At 53.4% G+C, this 22,467-nt stretch overlaps 1 protein-coding gene across 2 annotated transcripts in view; it reads right to left on the bottom strand.

The window, feature by feature from the left end:
* IPO13 (importin 13) overlaps positions 1-22,467 on the bottom strand; it is a 67,160-nt gene that overhangs the window by 43,421 nt on the left and 1,272 nt on the right. For both annotated transcript variants that reach the window (XM_048862083.2, XM_048862082.2), the window contains exon 2: positions 2,052-2,788. In XM_048862083.2, the coding sequence (XP_048718040.2) occupies positions 2,052-2,788 (737 nt within the window). The remainder of the gene's footprint in view (positions 1-2,051; positions 2,789-22,467) is intronic.

Below are 22,467 nucleotides of genomic sequence, written 5' to 3' on the forward strand. Positions count from 1 at the left end.
GGCTCCCTGTGACTTGGTTTCCCATCTGTGAGGTGGGGAGAACACAGAGCTCCATCACGGGCTTGAGGAGGACTGGTTTATGAAATGCTGTGAGGGCCAATAGTGGATGCTAGAAACCCCCTCCAGGTACCTGTGTCCTTGGCAAGGCTTTCCTTATGGCTCCCCAGGCTGTCAGTCCAACACCTCTCACCAGGCCCAAATTCACATCCAAAGCCCAGCTGTAAGGTCATCACACCCCAAAACACCATGCCACAGGCTCATGAGATGGGAAGGGTAAGGGCTGGAGGAATCACTCCAGGAGAAGCTATCGTAAGTCACAGGATGCTAGCTGGTATCCAGGGCTCCCCTCCCCAACGGTGCCTGCTGCTGTTTCTGGGGACAGGCAGGATGGAAGGAGGGCACACTGGGTCAGCAAGTCAGCTGGGGCCCTGGGAAAGAGGGCGATGGTCTGGGGCAACTAACAGAACGGAACATGGCAGCAGCTTCTCTGGTTTTCATATCACGCCCATCACCACAGTGTCTGAGCTTGCCTGGAGTAGACTGTGCCCATTCTCATTTAGTGCTGGTAAAGAAGCCTACAGCTCCCAGGAAGCAATGCTCCATCACCATCCAAACAATCAGGCATGCTGGGACCTTTAGTCTCCAGAAGCAGCACCTGTGTCTTAGAAGACCCTTCAGAGGAACAGCCGTGTTAGTCTGTATTCGCAAAAAGAAAAGGAGTACTTGTGGCACCTTAGAGACTAACCAATTTATTTGAGCATGAGCTTTCGTGAGCTACAGCTCACTTCATCAGCTCATGCTCAAATAAATTGGTTAGTCTCTAAGGTGCCACAAGTACTCCTTTTCTTTTTTAGAAGACCCTGTGAACCTTGGCCTAGACTTCAGCAACCTGTGCCCTAGAATCAGCGTCTGCACCAATGCTGGGAATCCCGGCAGTTATGCAGACTCCTGTGGAAGAGCCATAGTTTGATGCAGAGCAACACCTAGCTCACCCAGATCTGTAATTGAGCCCTTCTCCTCCCAGGGAAAATGGGGAGAGGTGCTAAGCAATGAAGCGGGAACGTGACCGATGAGACCCACGTACTCTCCATTTTGTGGGTATCAGCGCCACGGCCTGGAAGATGGCTGCTGCTCAGATACGGCCTAATAAGGGTCAAAGGGCGCTGGAGCCATGGTCCGAGGGGGCCTCTCCCCTACTCCTCGCTGTCTCATGGCTCCGCTCTCCAGGGAGAGTTGCAACCAAGATCAAAGGGGAATCAACACACCTTGGACGCACAAAGCCGCTAGGGACGCAGAGAGAGGAGACAAGCCTACATGAAATATGCTCTTTGGCTGCCCGGAGTCTGTAGTGCAGCCAAGCGGAGCTCTCCCTGGACTGAGCTGAGCCAGTTGTTTCTCAGCCAGGTGTTTCATTCCTCAGACACAGAGGCAACAGGAAACCCTGTCTGCAGGAGAGAAGAAGGGCAGAGCTGCATAGCATCTACTTCCTGAGGGCTCTTCAGAGAGCTGAGAGCTGGCAGCTGCTGCCCCTCAGAGACAGCCCCAGACAGAGCGTCTGTCAAAGCAGGAGTCTGAGGAAGAGCTCATGGGTCAGTGGCAAGGAGCCTCTGAACGGCACCCATGGAGTTCAAGGCCCTGCTCTCCAGTCACTAGAAAGACTAAATGGCTAACCATGGCCCTCTTCTCCAGCCTGAGCCAGCTCAGCATGCGGGCATCTGGGCAGCCTGCAGTGGGATGGACAGGAGCAGTAACATGTATGTAGAGAGCTGGCAGCCCTGACCTCTGGGCCTGTGGGTAAGGCAGGGTAAGAAGTCACCAAGACAGACTAGCACCGCATTGAAACCCTCAAGGCCAAGGCTTCTCTTCCCCTCCCCCAGGCTCTTATGCCCACCTGTGCCATTGACGACATGCCTCCGTCTGCAGCCAGCTCAGTGAGCTAGAATCCAGAGGCTTCCCCTCCACTCTCATACCCAAGGGGACCAGACCATCCCTGTAGGCAAACAGGCTCAAACGACCCGGCCTGCGCAGGGAGTGGGGAATGCCACTCTTACCTCTGGGCATCCGGTTGGGAAATTGCATTGACAATGGCCTCCACAGCCGTGTCGAAGAGCTCCGGGTCCTGCAGGGAGGTGAAGGCTGCCTGGATCAGGTTCTCGCAGTCCATTAGCGGGATCTCCAGCTGCACCCAGCTGGAGAAACACTTCAGCACCTTCTGCTTGATGAAACCGGGGGAGTCCGGCTGCTGCAGCAGCTGCTCCAGCAAAGGGAAGACAGAACCGCACTCCTGGGCCAGTACACTGCGCACCTGCCCCTTGCGGTACTGAGGCAGGCGGCTGGTCTGGAACTCCTCCGGCAGTACTGTCAGCAGTTCCAGGAGTGCCAGGCAGCGTGCCCGTCCATCCACATTGCAGTCCTCCGCCTGGAACATGCGTACCATGTCCGCCACAGCACAGGGCCAGGCCTCAGGCATCATGCTGAGTGCCAGCGAGGCCAGTGCCACACAGAGCCGGGTAAGCACGATCTTGGAGCCACTGGCAAAGCGGGTGATCTGGCTGAAGAGTTGCGACTTGAGGCTCTCGTACTGGTCGGCAGGGATGTCATTCCAGTAGCGGGAGATCTTGATGTGGAGGGCGCTGGCCCCGAAGTACTGGATCTCTGGCACCTTGTCCAGGTTGAGGAGGAGCCAGCTGAAGTGCCATGCCTGGGGTGAGACCTGTGCCTGCATCAGCCATTTCTGAGCCAGGTTCTTGTTCTCAATATTTGGGTCGTAATATAACTGATGGAGTGCCTGGAAGAGAGAGAAGAGCACATTGGAACTGGAGCAGGACTGGGCCATGGCTCACCCCCCACTCCATGGCCAGTCAACAGCACAAGGGACAGGCCCCATAACCAGCCCTCCAAGCACTTGGTCTCTAGGTCTCCAAAGATACCACCCCACTTCCCATGTCTTGGATTAGAGCAGCTGGTTTAAGTGACCGGCTTCACTGGACTGTACCACAGCACATGAGATGGGGGAGCTGGAGAGACATTACCATTCTCCTTGCATCCCCAGATGCTAAGAACCTTTTCTTCTCTTACACGTCTGCGCTCACCGCTGAGGCCCTTCACTTAGTCTGGATCATGACACTAACAGGCTCAGCTTCATTTCTGACTCATCACTGTCATTTGCTGCTTGTCAAGATCTAGCACAACACCTCCTCCTCAGTTTGGGCCTCACAGGTCACGCCCCCGCCTCGAAAACCTATGGAATTCCCGTGGGGCTCTCGGGCCTTGGAGAGGAGTAAACCCTCCTGACCAAACCTCCCCACTTCCCAGCATGAGATCAGGCAGCGGGGTGGATATGTTACAGAAAACGGCAGGGTGAAGACAATGGTCCAGGGCGTTTGTTTTTAAGGCAGTAGCAGGAGGGGGGATAAAGGAAGAGGTTTACGCAACGAAGGTGTTTTAGACAACATTTGTGGAGGGGGGAAAATAGGAGAGAGTTTCTGAGAGACATACAGGGAGGCTGTTCTGGATGGCAGGAGATGCCCAGGAGAAGGCTCTTGCACCTCCAGTGGGGGCAGGGTGACCAGAGGTCCTGATTTTATAGGGACAGTCCTGATATTTGGGGCTTTTTCTCATATAGGCTCCTATTACCCCCCACCCCATGTCCTGATTTTTCACACTTGCTGTCTGGTCAGCAGAAGAGGCTTGTCCTCAGCGAAGAGTGAGCAGGGAAAGGAGGGGTGGGAGGGAGGGAGAGACTTGTCCTGAGAGGCTGGCTGGCTGGCAGAAGCCCATGCAGAGCCTTAAGACTCCAGAGAGCAATTCTGAAATGAAAGCGGTCCCAGCTGGGACTGGAGAGGATGGAGTTTGGGTAAGAAAGCAGACAGCAGGATTCTGGGAGGCTGTGCATTTCAGTGTGGCTGCAGAACCCTGGAAGGGAAGCAAGAGGGATAGCATGAAACCAGCATTGATTGACTAGAACTCAGCTGCCTGCAGTCAAAAAAAAAATCACTTTCTTTGCTGTCACAGTGCCCTTTGCAAGGCAGAAGCTGTACCAGGCGCGCAGGAGAGGAGCTTCCTCCTGTGCCATCCCAAAGTGTGTGGTCAGGCCAGTCCAAGGGGTCCTGCTGAGTACCTCTATATCAGGGGATTTAAAAAAATCTCACATCAAACTGGAGAACCTGGTGAGTACTCTGCTAAAGGACCATCACATCTGTACAGCACCTGGCACAACGGGACCCAACCTGATCATGACCTTTAGATGTTACTGCATTACAAGCGTCGAATAATAATCGTTAGGAGATGCCAAAGATAAGGCTGAAGATATAACCCTAATTCTGCCCCTTTGCACACACCATTACGCATTACATCAGAGTCTGCGATTACTCAATCATACAGTTTCTCAAATAAAATACAAAGGCTTCATGTAGTTTCATTGACAAGCTTGGGTGCAGCAATTTGTAGTACAGTGAACTCCTGTGCGTATGTCAGACAGTGTCCATTAAAGTCATTTAAACGACAAGCGCGCAGGAAACAATTCTTACACAACATTACACATTAAGTACAACATGGCAGACGACTGGTGAAAATGTGCTGGCACAGACAGCCCACCCAACTATGAAGCTAATGCAGGTGCAAGCCCATCCTCTGAGGTGGCAGTGGGTTCTGATTAAAGAATACGTAATACACAGTTGCTGACGAGAGCCTGATCCTGCCACTGGCTCTCAGCATGCAGAGCCTGGTGCTTGCATGGACCCCACCAATTTCAGAGGGGGCTGACCAGCCAGAATCAGCTGCAGGATTGCAGTGTAAACTATTAAAATACTGTACCTGTGTTAGACACAAAAGACCTTGGCACACAGTCTAAATCCACACCTGGCTAGTGCACTGTGACACTGAGAAAAATGTGAGTGCATAAAATGAAAGCTAGGACAAGAGCTCCCTGCTGTGAGGCAAAGGCAAGGCACGTGTCTACATTATATTGCGATATTTTGGAAGCAGTGTGCAATCAGGTAATGAGACAATCCAAATGCTGCACACAGGTATGGGGGTAGAGTTAAGGCTGCACTGTTGACTTTGCCATTGGCACTTCCTGACGTTTGAGTGCTTAACCACTCTGAAATCTCCACATAGCATTACACATCTAGCTATAGCAGCTAGGAGCCTCCTGAGAAGCACAGTCCTCACCCAACAATGTGCTACCTGGAGAACCTCACTCCTGTTATGAAACAGAACTTGCATTAAAAAACCAAACAGGAAGGCAGCTAGAGACAAGAAGAGGTGTTTGCGCTGGGGCTTGCTGATTTGGGTTTGATGTGGAGTGTTCTGACTGGCTGCATTTGTGCCCGGAATCTGTCACTGCCTGCAGCATGCCAGTGAGAAATCCAGCTAGCAGACCCACTGGGACAGGCACCGACTGAAATCTGGTCTAATCTGACCCAATTTCTTACACTGGGTGTAGCAGTGCTCTCTCTTTACCCCACCACGTATTACCCAGGGCATGCTGAGCTGGGAGAGCACGCTTCAGGGCGACCTGCGCTCTACAGAATGTCCCCTCAGTGCATGTGCACCCATGCCCCCAGGCAGAGAAGACAAGGTCACTGCGAAGTTCTCATGCCAGGGCTCTTGAGAGGCAAGTGTTGGCACCTGCTGCTGTTTGACTGTCACTCCAGGCTGCTTCAGTCCTGCTGGACCATGGCTTCGGCTCTACAATGAAGTCTCCTGATCACCAGCACAAGCACATTAGTCTGATGCCAGGGAAAGAAAAAGGAATGAAACTCAGAGGGGGGGAGGGGGCAGGGAGGGGTGGATAGAGAGGGAAGTGACAGCTCCAGGGAGGGCTTTGTGGATTCTGCCCCGCCCACTGTTTGTGTGTCTGACACAAGAGCTGGCTTCTCCACAGCTGACCAGGTAACCTTAGACCTTGTAAACAGCCCGGCCGGCCTGGCATGCTCTCGACCAGAGGATGAGGTTTCTCCAACATCTCAGAACTCCGCTGGAATGAAAGTAAGGTAAGCCTGCTGTCAGCTGGGAGTGTCTCTGCTCTACAATGCTGTGCATTAAGCTTTGGTAAGGTCCTAGCTACCTGCACAGCATAGCAGCCACCTGGGAACTCTGACAAGCCTCCCACTGTGACAGGGCAGGTGCACACTAGAGACAGCTCAGGGCTTTTAATCTGGTTATGTTGGGGGGCAGCGAAAGGAGTAACAAGCAAGCCCCAGGAGCCTGAGTGCCAGCTGATGGCTTTAGAGCTTTCATCCTAGTACTAATATTTTAAGAAGGGAGCATTGGAACCTGCCAGAGACCTAGCATCCCTGGAGCCCTCCCCTCCCTTTCTTCACCTTCTATGAGCTTCTGCACAGAGCAAAAAAAAATAGCAGTTTGTCTCCCTGACAGCACTCTAGGTAAATAAATAAGAGTGGGGGCTGCCGGCTCACCAGAGATGGGTGCCCAGACAAGACCAGTCAGTGGAGTCGGAGGGCTGATAGGATTCACAGTGCCCTGCAGTAGGGGGTAAGGTACAGAGTCAGGCCTGCACCCCACATACCAGGAACTCACTGTATGTTCTCACACTAGCCTGCTATCCCCCAGGAGCCTCATGAAAGCAAGATGCTGCACCTCAGGGGGTTTATCTGGCTGAACAAACAGAGATAATGCAGGTGCTGGTGCAATGCCTATGAAGCAGATCTGGAAGACATCAGGCAGCGAATTCAGGAGCACAGTGCCTGTATGCGAGCCATGGCCCCAGCGACCTAGCACTGGCAGCCCCCACAAAGCAAAGACAGTGGGGGCTGCACTTCTAAAGGACGGCACTGTTGGCTGGCAGAAGCTATCATGCTGCTATGTCCAGAAGGAATCATTCTTGCGTTGCCTCCTGCAGAAGATGCTCCCTTCCCACTGGCCAAAGGCAGACCCACGCAGCCAGCATCCTATTCCTGCGTCAGCCCTGCCTACTGCCACCAAGCAACGGAAACCATGGCTACACCAAGCAACCAGAGCTCCAGGCCCCCCAGGAAAGCCAACCACCTTCCCCCCCCCACCCACGACTGGATAGGGATACTCTCTGTTCTGCCTAACGAGAGCAGGCAGTCAAACACAGGGCACAAAATGGAAATTCCCAGCTCATTCCTCATCAAGCACAGTCACTGGGGACAAGCCAGTATCATTTTCTTAGGGCTCCCCATGTACAAGTCTATTCTCTTTCAGACCAAATGGGCAGTCTGCTGCTTCCCGCCAGCCAGGCCCAGCGATCCTGCAGGGTTGCTGGCAGCCAGCACTGCCTCCCCAGGTGAGTGGAAGGTGGGGTGACACAGGCCTTGCCAATGACGCTGGGTCAATCCTGCAGTAACCACATCGTCCCCTCCCTACACAACACACTGAGGGGCCTCCAGCCAAGCCAGTTACTCCTCAGGCACATCATTCTCAATTCAGCAATGGCAGGTTAGGCCTGGGAGGGCCTGAAGCCTCAGTGGACCATCCTGAGGCGATGGCATTAGGCTTGGCTATTTCTGCGGTGGAGGTGAAGGGGGAGAATAATTACAGCAGCAACAGCCCACCCTATTGCAGCAGCACAGGTAGGATAGGAAAACACCTGCATGGCACAAGTGCATCAGCAGAGCTGCAAGAGAGCGCAGGACCGGAACAGCAGGGAGACTGTGGGTCAGGGACCGAGCAGCCTCGGCAGAGGGCTGATGGTGAGAGGAGCTTCCTCAGCATACGCACACACAGTGCTTCTTTCCAACAGCTTTGTCACTTTCAGGGACAAATTCAGGCAAACACGTAAGAGACAGAATACCCGCTGGCCTCCCTGACAGAGATTCCCCCACCTCGCAACAAGGACGGAACGCAGGACAGGATGCAGCTGGCAGTGAAGGTTCCAGCCCAAGGCCTGCCAGGACAGAGCACCGGAGCTGGGAACTGGACAGCCACGCTGATATCCCACTTATTCAGCTACCAGGGCAAAGGAAGGCACTAAGAACTGTGGCAAAGGTTTGCCCTGGGTGGAGTTTAAATAAATCTAATATTACTAACTGGGAGCAAAGGAACTTGATGCAATCGTGAATGTCCCAGGACCCTCAAAACACTTCCCCGCAAACACCTGCCCTCACCTCTGGCAAGGCCATACATCCATCTAAGTCATGTCTCCGCTGCTTTGGGAGAAGATGCAGCTCAGGAGATGCTGCTGCTCTCAGCAACACACTGGGAAAGAGAAAGCCCCTCCAAATCCAGCCCTGTGCCTCAGAAATCTCTGCAGATCTCTCTATTCTGGCATCAGTAAATGGGCAGTAAAATTTTCTGAAGAAAACAGATGTACCTGTCTTTCTATTCCTCAGTCTCCTCATCTGAAGGCAGCCATGGCAACTGTCACAGCATGCAGGTCCAGTATCGCCCTGTCTCAAAGGAGGTGATCAAAACCAAATCTCACTATCCACGGAAAAGACTTGGGGTGTCTGCTCCCCAAAGACCCACTGGGAAGGCTGAGTGGAATTCATGCTGTGACGTTGCACTCTATATGATTTTATAAAAATATGCTAACGAGCGTGAATATAATGTAACTGGAATATGCTTCATGCACAAGGTTTCTTGTAAGGTATCATTACAAAGCTCATAATCTACTGAGTGTGGTCATCCTATTTGTGTAAATGTATCACTCTTGTATCTGAAACTAGAAATATGAAATATAACTCTGAGGGCCTACTGTAGTTATGCAAAGCGTGGGCCATTAATGGTGGTTTGGAATCTTGATAGCTCCCATCAACCAGGACAATTGACTGTAGATGGCTCTGTTTTACTTAGAGACTAACCAATTTATTTGAGCATGAGCTTTCGTGAGCTACAGCTCACTTCGTCGGATGCATTCACTATATACGTCTGTCCTGGCAAGTGGGTAATGAAGTCTTACAGTGACATGTGATCATGTCACCTGAACTGGAATCCATCTTTAACCTGCTATTTTTCCATTGAGAAGAGGGGTGGGAACCCAGAGGGACAAAGGATTCCCACCTTATGCAAAAGATATATAAAGTGGGTGGAACAGAACAAATGTGGCGGCCATCATGAGAAATCCCCTAGCTACCACCTGAGCTGGAACAAGGACTGTTCCAGGGGAAAGGATTATGCCCAGACTAGAAAGGTGTCCGGTCTATGAAAGAAACTTATTGAAACACCTCTGAGGGTGAGTTTTTATCTGTATTCAGTTTTATTATTGTACTAGGCTTAGACTTAAGTGTTTTGTTTTATTTTATTTTATTTTGCTTGGTAATTCACTTTGTTCTGTCTGTTACTACTTGGAACCACCTAAATCCAACTTTCTGTATTTAATAAAATCACTTTTTACTTATTAATTAACCCAGAGTACGTATTAATACCGGGAGGGGGATGGGGGAGGCAAACAGCTGTGCATATCTCTCTATCAGTGTTCTAGAAGGTGAACAATTTGTGAGTTTACCCTGTATAAACATTATACAGGGTAAAATGGATTTATTTGAGGTTTGGACCCCACTGGGAGCTGGGTATCTGAGTGTTAAAGACAGGAACACTTCTTAAGCTGCTTTCAGTTTAAGCCTACAGCTGTTAGGGGACTTGGTTCAGAGCTGGGTCTGGGTTTGCAGCAGGCGTGACGCAGCAGGGAGGGGGGAGTGTTGACCTGGGAATGTGGCAGGGGAGTTTCATCGGGGATGGGAGACCTGAGAGCCTGTAACATGAGCCAGGAGTGGGGGGAGGGCGGAGGTAACACCTCTGCCCAGGAAACTGGACAAAGGCTGCAGGCGAGAGCCTGCTGGGGGGGTTTTGGTTTCAGTTTGGTGCTGGGTGGTGGAACACAGAGAACCCCAAGGCTGGGGTCTAAGCTCCCTGCCCCCCAGAAGGACTTGACTGAGGGGTCCTGGTTGTACCCACAAGCTCTGTTTTAGACTGTGTTCCTATTGTCCAATAAACCTTCTGTTTTACTGGCTGGCTGAGAGTCATGGTAAATCCCAGGAAGAGGGGTGCAGGGCCCGGACTCCCCCACACTCCGTGACAACTGGTGGCAGTGGTGGGATGTACTGCACCCCGTGAACGGCGCTTCCTGCAGTAAGTGACTGGGGAGCAGTAAAACGAAGGGGGATTGACGGGGACCAGGAGTGCTGAAGATTCAGAGAGAGACGGTTTCAGAGGGCGGTTAACCCCGGGAGTGTGTGACCAGACAGAAGGACTTTTGCAGTAACAGGGTCCCCTGGGGGATTGCACCAAGTGGTCCCAGGGGCAGAGGAGTCTGCAGCTCGACCCTGGCAAAGACGTGGTGACCTCAAGAAGGACTGGCACACGAGGGGTTCTTCCTGGAAACCGTGGAAAGCTGCATAGGCCTGCGAGTGGCCAGCAGGGAGATGTACGCTAAACACCCTAAGAGTGCCCTGGTGGAGCTGTGCAGGCAGAGGGAGCTGCACGTTGGGAGGTCCACCAAGGAACAGCTGATTGCCCAGTTGGAGGAGAGGGATCGCTTGGATGACCCGATCCCTGTCCCTGAGGGAAGCCGCCCGGTGGACGCAGCGTGGGCCCTGGGGCCTGACCGGGCTGGGAGGAGTCAGACTGCTGACGAGGACATCCTAAGACCCTTCCTACCTATGCCTAGGGGAGGGGTGGGGAAGCCCAGTGAATACCGAGGGCACCCTGACCCTGGCAGCCAGCAGGGGATCCTCCCAGCGGAGCTCCCCATCCCTGGAGCGGAGGCGGATGGAATGGGAGAGGGAGATGAAAATGAGGGAGCTGGAGGACCATGAAAAGTGACATCAGCATGAGCGGGAGGAGAAGGAGAAGCAACATCAGCATGAGCTGGAGCTGGCCAGGCTGAGGAGCAGTGGGGCTCCGGCTGCAGTGAGTGAGGGGGGACCCAAGACTGCAAAGAGCTTTGATAAGTGCTTCCTGGCCCAGCGTAAGGACGGGGAGGACCTAGACAGCTTTCTGACGGCCTTTGAGAATGCCTGCGAGATGCACAGGGTTGACCCTGCAGACAGGCTCCAGTTTCTCAACCCCTTACTGGACCCCAAAGCTGTGGACGTGTACAGCCGAATGACAGGGGCTGAGGCAGGGAACTACGAACTGTTCAAACAGGCCCTGCTCTGCGAGTTTGGGCTCACCCCTGAGATGTACAGGAAAAGGTTCCAGAGTCAGCGTAAAACGCCTGAGGTCACCTACCTACAACTGGCCAACCGAATGCAGGGATATGCTCGCAAGTGGACAGCTGGGGCCCAAGCTAAAGAGGACCTGCTTGACCTAATCGTACTGGAGCAACTGTATGAACAGTGCCCTTCCGACCTGAGGCTGTGGTTGGTGGACAAAAAGCTAGAGAACCCACAGCACGCAGGGCAGCTGGCTGACGAGTTTGTGAACAGTCGGTCATGGGGCAGCAGGGAGGAGTCCCAAAAGAACAGGCCCCCCCACGATGCAGAGAGAGAGTCAGCATGGGACCTCACAGCGGGGAAATATGGAGAACCCCCTTCCCCAAGGGGAACACCGGGCGTGAGGACCATCCGACCCGCTCAATGGGACCAACGTGACATGAGCTGCTATCACTGTGGCCAGAGAGGCCACATACGGACCCAGTGCCCCAGGCTCAGGGACAGACTGTGCAGACCCAACCTACCCACGGTTAACTGCGTAGGGACCCAGCTCGATGAGGGGCAGACGGCCCAGGCAAGGGGGACTGCCAGCTTACCACCTGCTCAGGAGGGAAGAGTACCCCAGGCCAGCTCCGCCAGAGGGCTGGATGCTCTGGACTCAGGGTGCTCGGTTTACAGGGTGGGCGCGGGGCTGTCCCTCCGGAGAGAGTGCCTTGTTCCCCTGGAGGTGGATGGGAGGAAGGTCAATGGATACTGGGATACGGGCGCGGAGGTGACGCTGGCCCAGCCCGAGGTGGTGGCCCCAGATCGGGTGGTGCCCGACACCTACCTGACCCTGATGGGGGTGGGCGGGACCCCATTCAAGTGCCCGTGGCAAGGGTACACCTGAAATGGGGGGCCAAGGAGGGGCCCAAGGATGTGGGGGTGCAGCACCATTTGCCCACTGAGGTTTTAATTGGGGGATGGACCTAGAGGACTGGCCAAACAACCCCCAGACCACCCTGGTTGTGATCCGTAGCCAGGCTGGCGAGGGGCACTGTGCCCTGACCTTGGGGAGGGTACCACACCGGAGGCGCAGGACCCTACTCTGGTGGGGAGGGAGCGCCGAGGGGCACGGCTCAGAGCGGCTGTGGCCTCAGACCCAGCCAATGAGAGGGAACCGGGCCCCATCCCTTCCCCAGCCGCTGAGTTCCAGGCCGAGTTGAGGAAAGATCCCTCCTTGTGGAAGCTCAGGGACCTGGCCGACCTCGGTGTGGGACGGACCATGAGAAGAGGTAGCCAGGAGAGGTTCCTGTGGGAGAAGGGGTTCCTGTACCGAGAATGGGCTCCCCGAAGGGAAGTGGAGTCCTGTGGGATCAGGAGGCAGCTGGTGGTCCCCCAGAAGTATCGCCGCAAGCTCCTGTACCTGGCCCATGACATCCCCCTCTCAGGGCACCAGGGAATCCGGCGCACCCGGCAGAGGTTGCTACAGAACTTTTACTGGCCTGGGGTCTTTACCACCGTCCGGCAGTATTGCCGATCCTGTGACCCCTGTCAGAGGGTGGGGAAGGCCTGGGACAAGGGGAAAGCGGCTTTGAGACCTTTGCCCATCATAGAGGAGCCTTTCCAGAAGGTGGCCATGGACATCGTGGGGCCTCTCAGCAGGACGACCCGGTCGGGGAAGAAATACATTCTGGTGGTGGTAGATTTTGCCACCCGCTACCCCGAGGCAGTGCCCTTAGCTTCCATTGAAGCCGACACCGTGGCCGATGCGCTCCTGACCATTTTCAGCCGAGTGGGGTTCCCCAAGGAAGTCTTGACAGACCAAGGCTCCAACTTCATGTCGGCCCTGCTCCGGTGCTTGTGGGAGAAATGGGGGGTCCAGCACAACTGGACCTCAGCTTATCATCCCCAGTCCAATGGGCTGGTGGAAAGGTTCAATGAGAACCTAAAGATGATGCTGAAAACCTTTATGAACCAGCACCCGCAGGACTGGGACAAGCACTTACCTCACCTGCTGTTCGCGTACAGGGAGGTACCCCAGGTACCGGATTTTCGCCTTTCGAACTGTTATATGGAAGGAGGGTAAGGGGCCCCCTGGACCTGATGAGAGACAAACATGAGGGGAAGGCCGCTCCCGATGGAAAGTCAGTGGTGGAGTATGTCCTGATCTTCCGAGAGAGACTTGCTGAACTCATGGGCCTGGCCAGGGAGAATCTGGCCAGAGCCCAGAAGAAGCAGAAGGTCTGGTATGACCACACGGCGCAGGCCCACACCTATGCCACCAGGGATCAGATGATGGTTTTCATCCCCGTGAGAAAGAACAAACTACAGGCCGCCTGGGAGGGCCCTTTCAAGGTTGTCAAGCAGCTAAATGAGGTAAACTATGTGGTGGAGCTGTCGAACCGGGCGCACCACCGCCGGGTGTACCATGTGAATATGATGAAGCCATATTATGCCAGGGGGAATGTGGTGTTGGCCGTGTGTGGACAGTGGGAGGAGCAGGGAGATGACCCTTTGGTAAATATATTCCCTGAGACCAGGGCTGGCTCCCCCCTGGAAACAATTCCCCTCTCGGATCAGCTAACCCCTGCCCAGCAAGCTGAGATCAGGAGGGTGCTGCATCCGTACCGACAGCTGTTTTCCAACCAGCCTGGACGCACTAATCTGACTGTCCACCGGGTGCAGACAGGGTCGCACCCGCCGATAAGATGCTCCCCCTTCCGAGTCACAGGGAAAACTGCTCAAGACCTGGAAAGAGAGGTCAGGGACATGCTGGCTTTGGGGGTGATCCAGCCATCTGCCAGCCCTTGGGCCTCACTGGTGGTGCTGGTTCCCAAAAAGGATGGGTCGGTCCGGTTCTGTGTGGACTATCGGAAGCTCAGTGCCATCACTGTATCTGATGCCTACCCCATACCCAGGCCTGATGAGCTCCTAGACAAATTGGGAGGAGCTCGATACCTTACCACCATGGACCTTACAAAGGGCTACTGGCAAGTGCCGCTGGATGCAGATGCCCGGCTATGAGGTCCTGACCCTGCCTTTTGGCCTCAAGGGAGCACTGGCCACCTTCCAGCGCCTGGTGGATCAGCTCCTGAGGGGGGTGGAGAGTTTTGCTGTGGTGTATATTGATGACGTTTGTGTCTTTAGCCAGACCTGGGAGGACCATGTGTCCCAGGTTAGACAAGTGCTGGACAGACTCCAGGGGGCTGGGCTGACTGTAAAAGCGGAGAAGTGCAAGGTGGGGATGGCTGAAGTATCTTACCTGGGCCATCGGGTGGGGAGCGGCCGCCTAAAGCCGGAACCAGCCAAGGTGGAGGTGATCAGAGACTGGCCCGCTCCCCACACCAAAAAGCAGGTCTAAGCTTTTATTGGGTTGACAGGATACTATTGAAGGTTTGTGCCCCGCTTTAGCGCCATAGCCGCCCTCATCACTGAGCTTTGCAAGAAGGGGAAGCCAGAGAAGGTCGTCTGGACCGAGCAGTGCCAGGAGGCTTTGCGGATGCTGAAGGAGGCTCTGGTCAGTGACCCAGTTCTGGCAAACCCAGACTTTGACAAGCCCTTTATGGTGTTCACCGACACCTCAGACATGGGATGGGGGCGGTGCTAATGCAGGAGGATGAAAAGGGGGAGACACACCCCATCGTGTACTTGAGCAAGAAGTTGCTGCCCCGGGAGCAGAACTACGCAGCCATCAAGGAGGAATGCCTGGCCATGGTGTGGACCCTTAAGAAACTAGAGCCATATCTCTTCAGACGACACTTCACCGTGTACACCCGACCACTCTCCCCTGACCTGGCTGCACCAGATGAAAGGAGCCAACACCAAACTCCTGAGGTGGAGCCTGCTCCTGCAGGATTAGGACATGGACGTGGTCCATGTGAAGGGAAGTGCCAACCTGATAGTGGATGCGCTGTCCCGGAGAAGGGGCCCTGAACTTCCCCAGGTCACTGGTGAGAGTGACCCCGCTCAGTTCAGTGTTGAAGAGGGGAGAGATGTGATGCAGCAGGGAGGGGGGAGTGTTGACGTGGGAATGTGGCAGGGGAGTTTCATTGGGGATGGGAGACCTGAGAGCCTGTCACCTGAGCCAGGAGTGGGGGGAGGGGGGAGGTAACACCCCTGCCCGGGAAACTGCACAAAGGCTGCAGGCGAGAACCTGCTGGGGGGGGGGGTGCCCTGCTCAAACCAGGCAGGGCACTCAAGTCCCAAGCTGGGAGGGCAGGGAAAGCAGGGGCAGAAGTAGTCTCTGCACATCAGTTGGCAGCCCCAAGGGGGTTTCTGTGACCAACGTGTCACATACGCAGCCCTATAAATGCGCACCATAGTGTGTCAGAGAGGGCACATCAGCAAAATGATCCAGCACTGCAAAGGGAAGCAAAGGGCAGGATGCAGAAAGGAGATCAGCCACAGCTCCAGCAGAAAGGGAGTAGGTGCAACTGGGGTTTCCATAGAAGCCTGGATATTGAATCATCCAGGAAAGTTGAGGGCTTTTCTTTGTTTTCAAAGGTGCGAGGTATTTGGGGCAGATGAAATACATCTAAAGCAGGGAAAGAGAGGTTTAGCCTCCTTTCCCTGTCCCCCAGCTGCAGTGCTGGATACCGCAGATCTCAACCCAGCGAGGACCAAAAGGCAAGACAAGAGTCCTACAATGCAGCCTGCTGACTCCGCTTTCACAGGGAGGTGTGGCCAGCAGAGTCAGGTATCAGCATGCAATAATCCACCTAGACGGGAGAGGAGGCCATACTGCAGGGTGGTGTATGCCTCCCTCCCAGAAATGAGGCTGGTGCCATTGGGGCAGCCCTGCCTTGGGCAAGACCCAATGCCTCTGCCTACCTGCCTACGCACAGGCTATGCCTCAAGAAGCAGGCCCTGGGGACTGGCTGGCGTTCTTGGCTTGTTGAGCCCTTCCTGTCACCAAGCCGACTCTTCCACCTGCGCGAGCTCAGCCTCATTCACCAGCAGGTGTGAGGGGAAGGGGAAGCCAGCCCAGGCCCCCTGGGAGCGCACAGCAGCCAGGACTGACTGATGCATGCGCGGCCACCCCGGCTTGCACTCGTTTAAGTCATTTGGCTTTTAAAATGATTTAACTTAAACCAGTGCAGCTTCTGCCTGTAAAGCCTGGCTTAAGAAAGCAATGAAGTTCTAGAGCCCAGGAGCTGGGAGACCCTCTGACAGCAAGGAAAACCTTCCTGAGCCTCATCAGCTAGAGATGGGGGCCTCTCCCCTCCCGTCTGCCAGGAAGGAGCTCAGCACTGAGAGACCAGAGCAAGATTATGGGCTGCACATTTCAATATGGTTCCAAAGAGCTCTCCCAGGCACCTGGGGTGGGTGTAGCCCTTGGCACTGTCTTGGGAACCAATAGCATTACCTGCTGCTTAGCTGTTTGCAGTGAGCTTTCAGGATAAACCAACGGCGCCAGCAGGAGGGTGAAAGGGAGACCTGGCCGAGCCCATGGCTGCCGTGCCTAGGAAAACCTCACAGCCCCACCTTGCCCACCAGTTTTCTCTCTCTTTGGCAGTTTCATGCAAGCAAAAGGTGCTGGATTCACACACCATAGAGTCTGTATATCCACAGAGCAAGTGCAGCACAGACCGCAAGTGCACCTGCCCCCTATACAGGCAAAAGAAGATTCCCGACTTATCCTTGGGCTCTACTGAGACACCAGTAAAGTGTTTAAATTGCAGCCATTTGTCTGGATGGAGGCCGCACCATCAACAGTCAGTGTGCAGGAGGTCAGACTAGATGATCATAATGGTCCCTTCTGGCCTTAATATCTATGAATCTATGAATAACGTTCCACCATTATTCGGGGCTGGCTTAGATCAAGTGGCCTGGAGCTGAAAGGCTCCATAATCCACTCCCAATTCCCTTAAACCATTCATATTCCAAGCACCAGTGTTTGCATTAACCTGACCCAGATGGGAGTCAGAACCTCACATTTCTAGTCCTGTCAGATGTCATTACTAGAGCTGCCATGGCAGAGAAAACCCAGCCCAGTAGGAGCGCTGTCTATTTGTTAGACTCAACAGACAAAGCTGCTCCCCCAGGAGCCCTCCCAGGAGTCCAGCCCCCAGCAAGACCCAATTTCTTACTTAGTTTGTCTCAGAATAGTCCAAAACCCTGCTCTGGAAAAGCGGAGATGCAGGAGATTTTCCTGCTGTCACTGCAAAGGGCTTTTGAACCCCAGGGCTTTGCTTACACTGCACTAAGTGATTCCAGCCCCATGTCTCTAGAGCTGCCTTTAATTCTTATTGATGCCCAATCTGGGCAGTGACTCATTATACTGGGGCTCTGCCCCCGAAACCCCACTCCCACCAACAGGGCCACACCCCCAAATTGTGAAGCCCCTCATCCAGAACAGCTCGCCAGCAGTTCTGAGCCCATCCAGCACGGAGCTGCAGCTACAGGAAAGCACAATATTGAGATTGCCAGGCCTGCAAAGGGAAAGGCTCAGGCAGGCTGGGGGAAGGGAAGCTGCAGATCCGAGTGAGCACATTTACCTACTCCGAGATTGCAGGGAGCCTCATTCCAGAGCAGCATGGAGAGCTCCATTTCTGCACACCAGCAACTCACCCAGCACATGCCGGGCTAATCACCACCCGGAGTGCCACTGACCTTTCAGAGAGCCAACATTTGTTCTATTGTTGGCGCAAACAAAAGAGCCATCTCTGTCTGCGTGCACCCTTGGGGGAAAATTCAGGAGCAGAATGATCCAGTAGACTAAAACGTATGCAGATTAGACTGCAGAGCTCCGCGTTTACAGAACACTTTGCAGAGATTCACTAATCCTCACTACCAGCCCCACACCCTTCCCAGGGGCATTGTCCCCACTTTGTAGATCCGTGGACTTGGGACAGCCCAGGCAGAGGTGATGAGATTCACCCAAGGCACAAAGGATGGCAGTGTCGGAGATGGGATTAGAGTCCTGACCAAGGCCACCTACTAAGCAGAGGAGTAAGCCTTCCAGACATAGACCCGGGACAAACATGAATGAGGTGCCCTCGAGCGAGCCCAGGGGCAACGCCTTGGTGAGAAAACCAATATCTGTTTTTTCTGAGAAAGGGGAGGATACTGGGATTCCCACTGGCTGTCTCTGGAGCTTGTTACTGGATCCATCTGTTGAGCAGCCCCTGGAGAGTGCATGTCTAATCCATTTTAAGCTCACCCATCCCACAGATATGGCTGTGAAAGAGAACCTCTGTCTCCCACCCCTCACCCCTCAAACCAAGCCCCAGAGCCGTTTGGCTACTGTAAGGAAAGTTCTCTGCTACTCTGCCTTTGCCAGCAGTCATTTGTGTGTTGTCCTCAACTCCATGGTTAACTTAAATGCCTGGCTGGCCTTGATACTGGTCAGAGCTTTTCCAGAAGCAGCAGGAGCATGCTCACTGGATTCTAGATAGCATCAATGCAACTGACCACAGACTCGTTCATTTTACTCTGCCACTGCTTAGGAAGGCCTTGAGCACTAGCAGAGGCACTGCAGCTGGCTGCAGGCTGAGGCAGATCTCACCTTATCAGTCACACCCTGAAAGCGCTTCACAATTGTAAGAGCTAGAAACAGGTTGATTTTCTGACAATGAAAGCTAAGTTCTGCAGACACTGCTGGTGTAGGATCCTCTCGCTCACCAGAGGCAAGTAGACAAGTGGGGTGCTCAAGCCCCAAACAGAGCCATATTCCCCCCCACCTTGGGTCCTTGTAACAATGTCCTGAAGAACATTTGTGCACTGGGCCACTCAGCTCCCACTTCCTGTCCTTCATTTTTTACCATGTTTAATTTGTCTCAAACAGCAACAACAGACAGGTCAGCGTCACCTTCTGGCTCTCTAGCTCCAGACAATGGTTAAGCCAGTAGCCTGCAGGGGCAAATACCAAATATTACCTACTACCTGAATGACTCTGTACACTCTCGCTGTGCTCATGGCTAGTGTATAACTGTTACAAACAACTGCAGTCTCTCAGGGACAGAGCAGCCACCACACCCAATCAAACCCATGGTCCAGCTATGCCAGTGTCCTGTCTCCACAAGTGGTCAGGACCAGATGGTTCAGCAGAACGCACAAGAAACCACCCACTGGGCAATTAGGGAATGACCTGACTGCTTGGCACCTCCCACAACACATACACACTTCCCATCAGTAAAGCTGTATTTATGGATCCTCTATTATCCATATGCACGTCCAATAGTTTTTCTTAATCCTACTAAGCTCCTGATCTCAACGACCCCTTGTAGCAATGAGTTCCACAAGTTAATTACATAAACAACTATTTCTTTTGCTTAATTTTCCATTTGTCATCTTTCAGTGGAATTGGCTGACTCTTGTTCTCGTGGCAGATGGCCACCATCTCTAGCCCAGTCATCACTTATTATACCCTCTACCACATCCCCTTTAGAACTGCTCTCTTTGTATGGAAGCTTTTCCTTGCCTGTAATCATTATTTTGCCTTATAGAAGGTTGTAAGATTTCCCTCTTTCATGTATTTGTCCAGTGCTTGACACAATGCTTGACACTGCCCCCCACTGCTGGGGGTCTCCAGGCTCTAGTGTGATCCACAACCCTGAAGGAGGACATGTGCAACCAGAACCCTCTTTTCACTGATATTGTAGAACATTCTTAACAATATTTCTATTCTGTTGAAAAGCCTTTTTAAAAACATAACTGTGGTCTAAAGCTAACTGCCAGTGTCCTTTTGTTTCTAAAGCAGGAGAGAGATTATTAATTATTCTCTACATTACCATAGCATCCAGGTGCCCGAGTAATGGACCAGGAGCCCACTGTGCTAGGCACTATACAAATACAGGGCTTGGATACCTGGGTTCTACTCCCAGCTCTGGCGTTGTATAGCCTGAGGCCAGTCGCATCACCATCTCTCTCTATTTATACAGGATTCACCTTCTCTGCAGAGAGACTGATGATTAATTCACGTTTATAAAGTGCTTTATCATCATCAGATGAAGTGTCCTGTACAAGGAGGACTATGTTACTACAGAGGGAATTTGGGGGTCAGGGTGGACCACAAGTTAAATGTGAGTCAACAGTGTAACATGGTTGCAAAAAAAGCAAACCTCATGCTGGGATGTATTAGGAGTGTTGTAAGCCAGACAAAAGAAGTCATTTTTCCGCTCTACTCTGCACTGATGAGGCCTCAGCTGGAGTATTGTGTCCAGTTCTGGGCGCCACATTTCAGGAAAGGTGTGGACAAAAGTAGAGAAAGTCCACAGAAGAGCAACAAAAATGATTAAAGGTCTAGAAAACATGACCTATGAGGGAAGATTGAAACAACTGGGTTTGTTTAGTCTGCAGAAAAGACGACTGGGGGTCGGTGGAGGGGGGGGAAAGACGTGATAACAGTTTCAAGTACATAAAAGGTTGTTACAAGGAAGGGGAAAAATTGTTCTCCTTAACCTCTGAGGATAGGACATGAAGCAACAGGCTTAAATTGCAGCAAGGGAGGTTTAGGTTGGACATAAGGAAAAACTTGCTAACTGTCAAGGTGGTTAAGCACTGGAATAAATTGACTAGGGAGGTTGTGGAATCTCCACTGTCAGAGATTTTTAAGAGCAGGCTAGACAAACACCTGTCAGGGATGGTCTAGATAATACTTAGTCCTACCTTGAGTTCAGGGGACTGGTCTAGATGACCTCTCAAGGTCTCTTCCAGTCCTACGATTCTAAGACTATACACAGAAGTCTGCTCATCTGACCCTCTGTAGCCAAGGGAGTGGCAGGCTAACAAAGTTGTTTTCTTGATAACCCACTGGGCTGCTGCATAACGAACTGACCATTACCGCACCCAAATACTATAGCAACCGACACGATAGAAGTGCGTATTATAGTTACCCACCACCCCAAGAACGGCATGAATCTGGCGACACCGGAGTAGGGTTTGCAGCACATGGATCACCCAGTTGGCCACAAGACCTATTCCTCAAAAAAACCCAGAGGACCGGGTGGGAACTGCAGGAGGTGGTGAAAGTAACTAGCTCGTGGCCCCTTGGCCTATCTGCAAGAAATGCTAGGAGCCTCCCTGGGAGAACAGCATCATCAGTTAAAACACACACCGATGTCATGAGCAAGCAGGCACTGCTGCTCCATGGGGCAGAAGAGGAGAGGAGAAGAGAGGAGAGGAGCATTCTGCTCAAAGAGCTGCTGGGCCGTGGGGAGAGGTGTGGTGCTCACACCAGTGACTAGAGCACAGGACTGGGAGTCAGAACTCCTGGGAGGGGTTTGTTTTGTTGAGTTTGGGGTTTGAAGAGAGAAATTAAAAGTTTAAATAACTTGAATCTCTCAGCAAAACACTAGACGCCCAAATTCTACCCCTAGCTTTGCCACTGATCTCTGGCATATCACTTGACTGCTCTGGGCCTGGATCTCCTCCTCTGTGAAATGGGGAGAATGCTCCTGACCTACTTCACAGGTTGCACTATGAGGTTTTCTCAAATTCTCCCACCACAGCAGCTCCCCAGGGCAGACCAGCCACATGTCCACTAACCCTGCTCAAAAGACAGTGACATTTTAAAAGACACCTGACCAATGTCTGCATTCCAATTTCCATCATTGTGATCACAATTAGTGTGGCACCAGCAGGGACTTCTGGGCCCCGATTTCCCTCGCTGAGACAAGGCCTTAGGGGGCCTCAGAGATGTGCACTGGAAGGATGTAGATGCTGAATCTTTTACTGAGAGGGCCTTTCTCCAGAAGGTTATGATGACAACACCTCCCCCCCCCCCCACCCCGGGTCTGTTGCTGAAGGTTGGTTCTTGTAGTGTCATTTCACTGGCATGCCAGACAGCATCTGAATGTCCAATGTACAAAACAAGCAGGGGAAGAAACACACCTTCCAGCCCTTCATGTCCATCAGCAAGAAAGGCCACAAGCCCACGTTCTTTGTCCCCTTTGCGGGTCACCTTTAAGGGCTGTCTCCAAAGAGGGCCCTGGGGGTCACAGCCCGAGGGGAAGGCCAGTGGGGAGTGGCATGGCGAGGAAAACAGGCAGGAGCAAACCACCGCGGCTGGGTGAAACCCGCTGACCTGCACCAGCTCTTGTCACTGACCCCAACAGCAGCACACCCCCTTGGTGGAGGCAAAAACCAAAGAAAAACCCAATCTGGCTGCTCCACAGGGATGCCAGCCGCCCTGGCGAGGCTCCTCCACGCTGACGCGCAGTCCCCCCAAGGGGAGCAGAGTCCCCCTGCCGCTAGCTCAGCCACCAGCTGCGACAGCTGGGCAAAGCACGGCACCGGCAGGCTCTGCACCAGCCCTGGCACCCAGGCCAAGCCCCGGCTGCCAAGGGGGGGGGCGATGCCCCAGGGCAGGGGGCCCCAGCCGGGATGCCCAGAGCAGTCACTGTGCTGGGGCAGGTGATGCTCCAGGGCGGGGGGCCAGGACAGTTGCAGCGTTGGGGGCGTG

The sequence above is a fragment of the Caretta caretta genome, chromosome 8 (genome assembly GCF_965140235.1).
Source record: "Caretta caretta isolate rCarCar2 chromosome 8, rCarCar1.hap1, whole genome shotgun sequence".
In the NCBI taxonomy this organism is placed as follows: Eukaryota; Metazoa; Chordata; order Testudines; family Cheloniidae; genus Caretta; species Caretta caretta.